Raw genomic sequence first — 12,349 nt, 5'->3', positions numbered from 1 at the left:
AATAGCCATTTCTGGGTCAAAACGTCTCTCTTGACCAGGACCCCGTGGCTTGGCATGGCTGCATAAAGTGTGCAGCGCAACCATGTGATCTACAGGCATGCTTAGAGTAGCCACATGAGCCTGTGTACGCAGGCGGGGCCCAGCCTTTATAAGCTGGCGCCATATTCCCCGGCTCCACTTTCTCTTGATCACGTGTGTTTTCCACAGTCATGTTCACATCTGTCTCTCCTATCTTAATAAAACTCTTGTTAGTGGATTCTGTCATGTTTCATGACATTTCCTCTTAGGGTAAGAGCACCGCAAAATTAATTAACAATGATGACTCAACAGAAAGGCATGATGAGTCAACAGAAACACAGTGACTCAACAGAAACAGAGTGACTCAACAGAAAGGCATGATGAGTCAACAGAAACACAGTGACTCAACAGAAAGGCATGATGAGTCAACAGAAATGCACTGATGAGCAGAGCTAATTTCAAAGGTGGCCAAGTACCACAAAACAGAATTAGAGACTGTTGTACACTCATACAAATGGAATATTATGCAACAACAAAAGAACAAGTTCATTACTTGTAACAACATGTGAAGAAATAGTAACCAAGGCAAAGCTAAAAATACATATTACATGGTTTTGTTTCATGTTGAGGTTCAAAAACCAGGAAAAATCAATCTATGCAGGATCCTACTTCCCTCTGAAGGAGAAAGAATGTATAAGGAAAAGAAAAGGAGTGCAGGAAACTTCTGGGATATTGGGTAACATTTTCTTTCTTGGTTGATAAGCCTTCTACCAGGCTGACCTGTGACCTTTACACCGCACTCCTATTATAGCATTTGGTCTCTATGAATGATGGGATCAACAAATACATTTAACTTAATTACATTTAAAAGCAAATTAAGTGCAATCAAGTCTTTCGTGGAAACAAATTAGATCCCTGCTTGGCTGCTTAGAGTGATTTTATCGTGCAATAATACACTCTTCACAACTTACCTACTAATGCACTATAGAAAAAATAAAGACAAGAGCCAACTTACCGTCATCTTTAAGGAAGTGGCAGTAGAACTCCCCAGGACTGTACATCATGCAGACAATCACATCCACCGTTTCATCAACGCTAAACTCAACCCACGTCCACTCCAATGGCTCAACTCTTTCTTCGATGGCCAAGGGAACTGTGAAAACAACTGAATATTTTGCAAAAGAAGGAGACAGTTGGGATGGGGGAGCTGTCACTGGCAGAGCTGTGGAGGAATCTGGAAAAGCTGATATTTTGGTGAATTTATAGGAAAGTGAATCCCAAAATTCAGGATTTCAATTAACCTTGTCACTTGAGTGATTGTCACATTTCTGATGAATCAAACTTCTGACACAAATCTCTGATTACACACCTGGAATGAATTTATGTGACTGCTCAACTGAAAAGGTACTTAGACATCAGTTCTCCTGATATCCCGGCCCACACTCTCTGAGAGCTGTGGGATCCAGCCTGGTGCTGTTTGCTGGACAGCCTACTTACCGTTGGCTGTGTGCATGCTGCCGCTTTTGTCTGCCATGGTCTCCGTTTCCTCAACAGCAAAGCCTGAGTCTATGAGAGCTTTAGAAGCACTGACGTGAGGTATCACCGACTTGTCCACAAGCTCCACCAGGGACCTGGTCCCCAGCATGTCCACCACTCTCACTGTGACCATTTTGTTCTGCACAATCTTTTTCATGAGACAAATGGCTTCTGGAGTCCAAATTCCTAATGATGGCTTTACTCCTAACAAGTAATGTTAAAAGGATGTTAAAATAATCCCTACACCAAGCATTTTCACACTTAGCTTCATTTCTTCTAAGTTAAATCTATGTCAAATATTGGAACCAAAATGCCCCATCTGAGCAAGATTTTATATACATGAAAAATAGCAGAATTCAAAATGCTTCTGTACCTCAATGTAAAAAACAAAAACAAAAAACAAACCTTAATTCCATCCATAGAAAATGTCCCAAAAGTCAAATCTACAGAGAAAGAAAGATTAGCCATGCCTGGTAACAGGCTGTCCTGTAAAACATGAGATCTCAGATCTCAGGGTATGATGGAAATGCCCTCAGACGGATTAGCAGTATACAACTCACTTAAGTTTACAAAGAAACAAACCAGTGAATTTTATACCTAAAACAAGGATTCCTACAGAGTCTAAATTACAGCCCAGTAAAGCAATTAAGGTAATTATAAAGATATAAAACACCCCAGGAAAAAATACTGGCTTTTACACATTCACATGTGAGGGGTTTTCTGTTTTTGAGTTTCAATACAAATCAATACTGGAAGATATTCATAAACTAATAATTCAAAGGTATGGCTGGAGTCAGTACAAAAACTAAAGCTGAGTAAGTGCCTCCCCTACCCCCGCTCCAGCCTCCGCTAATGAAATGAACTGAACAGATTTAGAAAATTACCCAGGCTGAAGTGCTGCAGAGGTGTCTCTGGAGCACAAATGTGGGGCAGGATCTACTCCCCCTGGCTTTTCTGAAGGGTGCACAAGCAAACTCAACCCTTTCCATGGAACTGGAGACAGTATGTCCCACAGTCCTCATGGACACTTCATCATCATCGGGGGAGCACACCCTTTGGAGGTATCTTTTCAGTATGGTCTTGCAACATTTCCAGGGGCAGTGATATTGAAAACGATGCAGCAGCCAAAATAATTAAAAGAGCATCACTGCTCCAGACTCAGGAGTGTCTCATAGGAGACACAATTGAGACAATGTTTGCTGTGATGTTTGTGAGGAAGCCCTGGATCCTATGGACAAGTACCTACCCAGCTAAGCCTGTGATCTCAGTTCTCACTATCCCACCAAGCAGGTCTCCCCGCCACAAGTGTCTTTTTACACTTTCATTTTCAATTTTAAGTTTTAATATTTGAAGAACATTTCATACCTGCCAGCACACAATTTAGAGCTTGCATTGGCAAGTCCAACAACTTTGGAATTATGGGACAAAGTCTTTTCAAGCTAAGAATTTCAAAGTTTCCATAATCAACATATCCAACCAGGACAGATTCTTCAGAAGCATAGGCCAGAACTGAGGCACGGTACCACTGGTCATCCTCTGAAACAAGGAGAGAGTCATCTCAGATACCCCACAGGCAGCACAAGTGCTCCCCAACTAGAGATGGTCACATAGACATTCTGCTGTGATAGCAAGGGCTTAGCATACATGCTCACTAAACACTACAGTTCTGCTTACCAGAACCCTCACATCCCCAAAGCTGGACCACTGCGGCCAGCTTACTAATTGCATTGCTTTTTTCCTGCAATCAAATACCTGGTAAACAACCCATGGGAAGACAGACTGATTTTGCTCATGGTATCAGAGGTGTCAGTCCCATCATGGCTGGGGCATCGAGGGGCAGACCATCTCACACCTTGGTGTGAAATCCAGTCAAGTTGACAATGAAGATTAACCATCATGCTATGATATACAATATCATTATGAATTTATAGGATTTGTTTCTCCAATAGCTTTTTAGTATATAGCTCAGCAGGAGAGAGAGAACACATTCCAATCATATCAATTATTTGCTAAGGCTCCAAATAAGGCCATTCCTAGAACATCTGCAGCAGAATGAGTTAAATGGATTCCAGTCGATGAATGACCGGTGGTTTCCCCTCTGTTGACTATCAGTGAGCTAGCTGGGCTGCCCTTAATACAAGAGTAACAGAACTGGCCTTCCACAAAGTAAAACTTATGTAGCTACAAAGGTCACAGCAGTGCTAGGCCTCCAGGCCCTCTTGCTGTTTCACACAAAACAAAGCTCATGAAGAAGAGAGTAGAAGGTTCTATGTCCCATATTCATGTAAGCTGGACTATTGGTGCTCATGTCCAAATAGTAAGGAACTAGTTAAAAAAATAGTTTAAAAAAAAAAAAGTCACCTTACTGATATCTCCAGGTTCTTGATGTAAACTCTCTGCCCTTACACGTACCATACCAGACTGCTTTGATCTAGTTGGACTGGGCATGTTTAGGAAAGCAATCGGTGCATGTTAATACTCGAGCTCAAGTGTGGTCATTTGGTGTGTGAACCAAAGATTTTGATTTTGCTCAACCGTACGTAAAACATGTCCTCACCTGAGAACCGAGCACAACACACATCCCCGATTGTTGGGTAGAAGTCAGAGCGTGGAGTCACTTGGCCACAGTATTCACTGAGGGATTCCTGAAGCTCCGCAAGCTTGTCTGTAGACACAAATCACATCTTAGACACAGGAACGGAGTTCCTTGCCTTCCAGAAGGTGACGGAACAAAGAAAACTGACTCACGGCCGCTCTGTAGCTGCTGACAGAAGAAGTCCTCTGGTGTCTGGATGTGGGCAACCACTCCACAGAACTCGTCGCCCACCTTCAAAGTCAGCATTTTGGGGATCAAGGCATTTCTGTCTATAACGATCTTGTTCTCAGGGGTCACTCTTTCCACGTCCTCCGGAGGGCCTTGTCAGAAAGCAGAAAGATGCATCTTGGCATCATGGGGGGAAACAAAACAGTAACAAAGTAACAAGGAAACCACAAACACTTGAATCTCTTTAGAAGAAAGATTGGGTATGGTGCCAAGATTGAGTGGCCACAGCCCTGGGTGAGGAGGCAAGCCCTCCATGGTGGACTGACCATCAGAAAGGGAGTTCCTGTATCACCAAAAGCTGGAAGAGTCTGAAGGAAGACCATGGCATAAAAACATCAGCTCTAACTAAGATGTTCTCTAATATTCAGTCTCTACGAAGCTCAGGGAAATACAATTTAGAATTTTAGTTGTACCACAAGGTCTCTAGGAGACAGAGCAAACACACTTTACAGTGAAATGGAACCCCATAGAAAACCATCTGCTATGATAAATATACTGATTTTAATTACAATTACACTTAGAAATGCATTAGTCAGTTCAAATGAGGAAGGAGTGACATAAATACCATGTGGCAGGGCTCAGACTGACATCAGAGACTCAAGTAGCAGGGGTTTGGCCACCATAAAAAACAACTCAGGACACAAAAGAACTCTGAGGACTAAAAACAAAACAGATGGCCTACACATCTCCCAGCTTCTCCAGGCTGGGCACTTAGAGAGTCAAGACAAAGACATCATGACATCAACATCTCAGAAGTCTGCAAGGCAAACCAACAGGACGACGACACTGTCCAGATAAAACCCGAGGTCAGTTTCACTGTGTTAACTCAGATGTGCAAGTCAGCAGGTAAACAGTTTACAGAATTAATGTCACCACAGGCCTGTCAGGTCTCACTCCAAGACCATGGGAACGCTGTGACAGCACCCAAAGCAGAGGGAGTCTGCTTTCTAGGACTAACTTCCCACAATGCAGTGCAAGAGATTCTTGAAATTAGGTCAAAATTTCTCTGAAATGGATAGTTGGCCCCAAACCTTAGCTCAGTAAATGCCAATGATCTCAAATGTTACAAAGTAAACATCAAAATATTTTTATGTATTTCAGAAAAATCAAAATATAAATGAAGACTTGGACAAAAGAAAAACTTAACAGCAAGAAAAATAAACCACCTGTTGTTGCACAGGATGAGCTGAAGATCTGCCAGTTTTCAGGGAGTTCAAAGCCCTGTCAGCATCTGCTGCCCACATCTAAGCAGGCAGAGTGAACTGTCATGGTGCTCTCCTTCAGCTACGCAAACTCTGGGGGTATCTCCTAGGGCTCCTGTGACCTCACAAAGCACACGCTGAAAGGCTATTGTATGGCATCCGGTGTGAAAGCAACTTGGAAGGAGCTGATTAAAGAACCCGTGCTCTTATGAGACTCCTGTCCTGGGGGCAGGTGAGCCCATCAAGAGGCTGCCCAGAAGTGCAATGGCATGTGCCTCTGGGCGGATAACAAGAGACAGTGTCTTAGGGTTTCTACTGCTGTGAGGAAACGCCATGACCAAGGCAACTCTTCTAAAGGATTTGACTGGGGGCTTGCTTACAGTTTCAGAGGGTTAATCCATTATCATTACAGGAAGGGGATGGGGGCGCGCGCACACACACATACACACACACACACACACACACACACAGTTAATAAGTAAAAAACTAAAATCTTAAATGCTATCCTACTAGAACAGAATTCAGAGATCTCCTGATTATTGGTAAAAACCCAGGCCAGGAATCAAATCAAACTAAGGCAATATGAGCTAAGAAGCCTCCAACCTACAGTGTCACTGTATAACCTCTAATGATCATATTGGGACTAATCTGGAAACAGACTCAGGAGGGACAAGGGAAGACCAAGATTAGACAATGTGTTTCTAAATGAAAACTGCCCTTGGTGTGAGTTTTTTGGAATAGTCCTGACAATGCGACCCCAAGCCTTGTGGGGGTGAGGACACTGCTGGAGACACTGCTCAGCTTGAGCCTGGATACTCACTTTGGTCCACACTCTGCTTCTCAGTGTTCTGCTCATCTGGTCTCACACCATACCCCATTTCCACAAGCACATGGTCCAGCTGTTTTCCTAAAAGGTGATTAAGAAAATGTATCTCCACTGAGACACTGTCTAAAGCATCATAGGCAGAGGAAAAGTAAGACAAGTCAACCATGGGTCTCAGACATTCTAACTCTCACACAGGCTTTGCTTCACCAGGTCAGTTATTACAGGCAAAATGACACTGAGAAAAAAACTGAAACAAAAATTCCCAATTACTTGACCGAAATTTCATGAAAAGATTCATCTTCAAAATTCTGAATAATAAAGTCAGTTACTGCTCGGAAGCACGTTTAAATTAACCATGTGTATAAGAAGAAATTAAAGGCACAAGACTCTATGCCCAAGCAGATCGGCCAACACCAACACAAACTCACACCCCAAAGCTTTAGTCCCAACATGAAATACACAAGTTAAAGAAACAAAAGCGGATTTTATGCTCAAGTTCAGCAGGCAAGCTCCTGCCCTACTAAGTCCCACATGCTGTCTATCCCTTCTCGGGAGCACAGAGAACAGGGCCTGGGAAACTGAGGCCGTGAGCACTGAAAGAGGAGGAGTCACTTTTCAAACAGATACAAACCGCAAAGGAAGGGCAGGATTCCAGAGTGCATCCACTCTGCAACTTAAACACTAAGTACTAATGCCAGGTATGTCTGAGAGGGTGCTTCAAGAAAATGCAAAGGGGATGAGAAGACTCAGAGCCCCTCATTATATATAAAGGACAGTAATACAGGTACCTCATGCTAGCCCAAATCTGGCCCTCTAAACCTTCTAACTCCATAGAGTTCTGATAAACTGCTAAAGCAAGGCACCTTTTTCATCACGATGGAAATGACTCGGCCTCACATCCATGGTTCTGTTGCTTCTGAGAAATGCATGAGAACTAAATAACACGAAAGACAGACTCCGATCTTACCTGAACTTTCTATCACAACATCGACGGCACAGGTGAGCATTCCCTCCTCTAAGACATCTGTGATCGTGACCGAGCAGTACTGCTCCAAGAGCAGAGCCTTGACAGATGCCACACAGGCTTCGCTCCACTCTCCCTCAGCTGGGACGACACCCGCCACAAAGCACTTTATGGCCTGAAAGATTTTGTGCAAGTTACTCACAAGAATCAGTATTTTAAAATGAAATTTTCTAATTAATTATTTAAAGAGTTGTTAAAAGAATTTATTTCATGCTAAAAAGAATTATCAAAAGCCTTCAATACTAATCAGGTAAAACATATATTGACCTCTTTGATGCTTCTACTGGCAATGGTAACTGAAGCTTCAGAAATATAAGGATAAAATATTTTACCTTTATTATGTATCAATTCTGGCTTCTTTCCAATAATATATAGATACATAAATGACGGATTTTATAGAGCTGGGAAGATGTGCCTGAAAGAGTCACTTACAAGAGCTGCTACTTAGAGAGGGACAGCAGGAAGAATGCAGCTACAGGGTATTCATCCACCCGTCAGAGAGGACAGTGGGCACAGAGACAAGAAACAGCAGCACATACTGCATCCACAGAGCACAGGACTGCTCCTGGGGACAAGGGCAGGGATTTACAAAGAAGACACTCACAGAAGGAGGAAACAAGTCAATGCTCTTGTTTAGCGGGTGGATTCTGTCTATGGGAATTACTTCTTCATTTCCGTAATCAATGTACAAGACTTGAGCCTTCTTCTGTAACACATCAATGCCTTGTATTATCACTCTGTTCCAGGTCTGCAAGGGAAATAGGTGATATTCTGCTTTAAAATAGAATTTCACAATCCTAGTCTAAGAATCCATCAACTAGCCTAGAGTGCAGACAAATGAAAGGTTCCTATTTCCTCTGTAGGCACTCAAAAAGTCAATATCCTTTTGATGAGAAATCCCTAAAATGGTCTAATTAGGACAACTCAAGAGCTACTCTAGCCCAGATGACTGTCTCACACTGCCTCAGCTACACACAAGCATGACTTTGAAGGCTAGCAAGAGCGTGTACATGTCGCTTGGGAAGGAAGCAGAAGCCTGGTGGGCCAGTGCAGGGAGGAGTGTGACTAGGGTGACCCCAGTTTGCCCCAAGCCGGCCCCAACAAGGTAAGCTGAAGCATCGTCAGTGGTTACCTGATCAACCGTGTACTTGGCAACACAAACTTCCCCCTTAACAGGAAGATAACCATCTTCAGGCACCATATTTGCATATGTCTCTTTCAAGCTTGTCGAGAGCTGGTTCATGTATTCTAAAACCTCCGAAGAATACAACTGGACATAGAAGTTACTTGGGTGCTTGAATTCAGTAACTGTGCCCTTTCAAAGACAGAAAACAAAACAAGTTCCTTAAAGTTTATACCTAAGGTAGAGAAAAGTAGTGCACACTTCTCATAATTTTCATTGATTTCATCAGGCATGCTTATCACACTGTAAACTCAGTGTAAGTAACAAACAAGGAATAAAACCCAGCAGTTCGCTAGCTCTCTCTCCATGTAAAGCAAAACAAATACCTTTATTTCCATGGTTTTCTTGAGTTGGAGACTTCTCAAGTCAGAAAGCATCACTCTCTCAGCACCAGTAGTCATGTCTTTAGTAATCCCAAGGGGACACTCACTCTGCTTGGAAAAAAGCACACAAAGCTGTGACATACAAGCATGAATTTCGATGGTATGGTGGCCACAAAGTCTCCCACTTTAAGCATAAATAAGAAAGCACAGGAGCTGGGAAGGCCTCCAAGAACAACTATGAGCCACTTTCCACAGGCAGGGAACACAAAACAGGAGTGAGTGAATGAAAGGAAAGGTATCCTTCAGGGCAGTTACACAGATTAATCCACCTAACATTTAAGAATGTTTATTTTGGTTTTTGAAATAGACTCTCACTCTGAAATGCAGACTGGCTTGAAATTATATAGCCTTAGCTAGCCTAGAACTCAAAGCTACCCTCCTGCCTCAGCCTCTTAAATGCTGTGTTTGCAGGTACAGGCCACTATACCTGACAATATTTAAAAGTTTAAATGTCTACCTGTTAGTGTTTTATAAATACTGTAGCGTTTTTTTCAGTAGAAGATGAGATGAGATCTTCTCTATGAATATGAATTGGACACAATGGTATCATGGTCCATATTGTTACCTAAATGGGGAAGAGCTAACATAAAACAGAAGAAGAGAATAGGCCGAGAATGGGAGACCCACAGATGGAGAACCTGTACTTGCGGGGCTATAAAGCAAAGGCTTGGTACTCGTCCACATTATGTTATACAGAAACATGGCTGTCTCAACATTTTGAGGAAAGACTGGCAATAAGCAATTCTCAAAAGCCCCAAGCAGCACCCCACCCACCCATACTGGAAATTATTAAGGTTGTGCTTAGAGACAAACACAGGCATGCTGTATAAGTTCAAACATCTTAGCTTGCTTGAGTCCTCTTCATAAAGGAGTTGTCTGAAATGCTTACAGCACACCCTACCTCATTTTTCACTTCCGTGCTCTTCGTTTCAAACGGTGATTTATTATCTTCAAGCTTGTGCAAACTGAAATAAGACAACTGATTATAACATTTACAGTACAAAGAAACCCTGTAAGAAAGAAATCTCAATTCTGTTAAAATTCTCAATCAACAGAATTTAGGAGTGCAAAAACTTGCAGAGAGTGATGCTGATAGCAGAGAACAGTAGCCTGAGACGACACGGACACTCCACCATGAATGTGTGCAGTATGTCCTCTAAAGCCCCCAATGAGAAGGCCTAGAGTAGCCCAGGCTTTGGTCTCCTAGTCTATAAACTACAGACAGTCCTTGCATCCCATAGACAACTGTTGTATAGACTGGACTACACCTCATGAGTAGGGTGCAACACTAACACCCAGGAACACACACAGGACAACAAACAGGCACCGTGAAATTCTAGCCATTAGAAAATTCAGTTGAGGGCGGGGAGCTGGCTTAGCAGTTAAGAGCATTTGTTCTTGCAAAGGACCCAGGTTCAATTCCCAGCACCCACAGAAACTCACTACTTCCTCAGGCATCAGACACACATGTGGTGTACATACACAGACACACACACACACACACACAAAATAATAAAATAATCTAAAATAAAAATTCACTTGAGGTTCTAAATCTTGCTAAGCACTAGCCAATGCTTCAGACTTGCAATCAGGCAAAATAACACCATGCACATGGCTTGGGTTTACTTCATTCATGAAAGCCTCATTTATCAGAGCATGTGTTCACTGTTCCCAGAGTGGAACCAACAGTGCTTACCTTTGCTGTACAGGTCTGCAGATGGTGCTGTGGGAAGACCAGTCCCTCCTCTGGCATGCCGTGGAGCAGTAGTATGTCTGCTTGCACTGGGAACACCTCAGTGATCCTGTGGAGCACAGCCAGTCTCAGTCTGAGGCACTGAAGAGGGGCCTGGAGTGATACCTCAGTGGTTATGAGCAATGACTGCTCTTCCAAAGGACCCAGGTTCAATTCCCATCACCCACATGGTGGCTTACAACCCTCTAAATATCTTCAGTTCCAGGGGATTGACTGCCCTCTTCTGGTTTCCTCAAGCAATGTATCAGGTACATGGAAAGCAGACACATATGGGCAAAATACCCACACATAAAATAAAAAAAAAAAATGATCATTTTAAAAATAAATATATATACACAAAACACTTGAGAGCTGAGGTTGGCCAGACATCACTGTGCTAACATTGAGGAAGACTGAGCAGACACCAGGCTGCTCAGGGTCAGGCCCTGGGAAGAATTTTCAGGCTCTCCCAAATGCAGAAAAAACAAGACCGAGAGTGAGCTCAAGCTCAGGCTGGAGATGCAGATTTCCAGAGGACAGCCTGGAACACACATTGCAAAATGAGGAACAGAGGCACAGGGGTGCCAGGGTGGAAAGAAAAGGCAGGCACAAGAAACGATTCTCGTGTGTCATTAAAAACAAAATAGTGAAGCATTACACCTAGGAAAACAGAGACACTTTTGAAATAAAATCCTATCAGCTTCCAGGGGGAAGGAAAACAATCTAAAACTAAGAAACAAAAAGATCTTAAATGCTTCAACTTTAAAAACGTGCATTTCCAAGTAGCCAGTAAGCTTATGGAAAAGTTGGTACAGATAGCAGGTCCTGAGGAGCCAACAAACCAGAACAATGAGCCACATTGTCCACCACAGGGAAGGCTTTCATCACAGACACCCCCACAAACACTGACAAGATACTGGACAAGCAGAACTCATGACCATGGGAAGTGACGTGGGAAATGTTTTGTGGTTCCTTATGACCTTTGACTCACATGTTCTACTCCTAGGTGGACACCCAGAGGCCTACACAGCCTGGGGCAAAGGTGCCAAGAGCTCTACTCACCAGAGCCAAAAGCTAGACATGAGCACATCATCTCTTACTAAGAACAGACAACCTACTAAAGTACCACATTCTACATGGCCACATAGGTGTACAACCACCTGTTGCTCATTTTAGCAAATAAACTGTAAAACACTATGATATAATCATACAATTACTACTTCTCAACAAGCATAAATAATTGATAAATACATTGATAGATTAATCTGATAACCACTCTAAATGAAATAAAATGTAAACAAATGGGCCCATGGCTGTGTAAGTCTATGTGACAGTGTACAACACGATTGGGGTGGGGGTAGAATGATAGAGAAGGGACAAGAAAGCAGGCTCTAAGGCTACAGAAATATTTTCTATCTTGAGTAAGATGTGTGTCTGTGCATTTCATGTGTAGTCTTTGTTTAAACATCATCAGAGTAATAACTCAGTGAGAAAGCAGGAACAGGAAGGTATGAAGAGCAGCAGGCCATTGGAGACAACATTACTTACACCATTTATAATCATGTGTTTAATTCTCATCATAATAAAACATCCCTAAATGCACAGAAAGCTCATCCTGTGG

The 12,349-nt window shown here is 42.7% G+C and overlaps 1 protein-coding gene across 4 annotated transcripts in view; it reads right to left on the bottom strand.

Moving 5' to 3' along the window:
- Tdrd1 (tudor domain containing 1) overlaps positions 1 to 12,349 on the bottom strand; it is a 48,839-nt gene that overhangs the window by 26,794 nt on the left and 9,696 nt on the right. For 3 of the 4 annotated variants that reach the window (XM_036173554.1, XM_036173529.1, XM_036173539.1), the window contains exons 5-16: positions 10,693 to 10,798; positions 9,898 to 9,961; positions 8,940 to 9,047; positions 8,563 to 8,745; positions 8,035 to 8,178; positions 7,374 to 7,545; positions 6,401 to 6,487; positions 4,303 to 4,470; positions 4,112 to 4,219; positions 2,920 to 3,090; positions 1,516 to 1,758; positions 1,034 to 1,171 (exon numbers count right to left, since the gene is read on the bottom strand). In XM_036173554.1, the coding sequence (XP_036029447.1) occupies positions 1,034 to 1,171; positions 1,516 to 1,758; positions 2,920 to 3,090; positions 4,112 to 4,219; positions 4,303 to 4,470; positions 6,401 to 6,487; positions 7,374 to 7,545; positions 8,035 to 8,178; positions 8,563 to 8,745; positions 8,940 to 9,047; positions 9,898 to 9,961; positions 10,693 to 10,798 (1,692 nt within the window). The remainder of the gene's footprint in view (positions 1 to 1,033; positions 1,172 to 1,515; positions 1,759 to 2,919; positions 3,091 to 4,111; positions 4,220 to 4,302; positions 4,471 to 6,400; positions 6,488 to 7,373; positions 7,546 to 8,034; positions 8,179 to 8,562; positions 8,746 to 8,939; positions 9,048 to 9,897; positions 9,962 to 10,692; positions 10,799 to 12,349) is intronic. The other variant, XM_036173547.1, reaches the window with a different exon arrangement.

This window comes from Onychomys torridus, chromosome 1 (assembly GCF_903995425.1).
Source record: "Onychomys torridus chromosome 1, mOncTor1.1, whole genome shotgun sequence".
Taxonomy (NCBI): Eukaryota; Metazoa; Chordata; class Mammalia; order Rodentia; family Cricetidae; genus Onychomys; species Onychomys torridus.
This window is presented reverse-complemented; position numbering and strand designations above follow the sequence as displayed.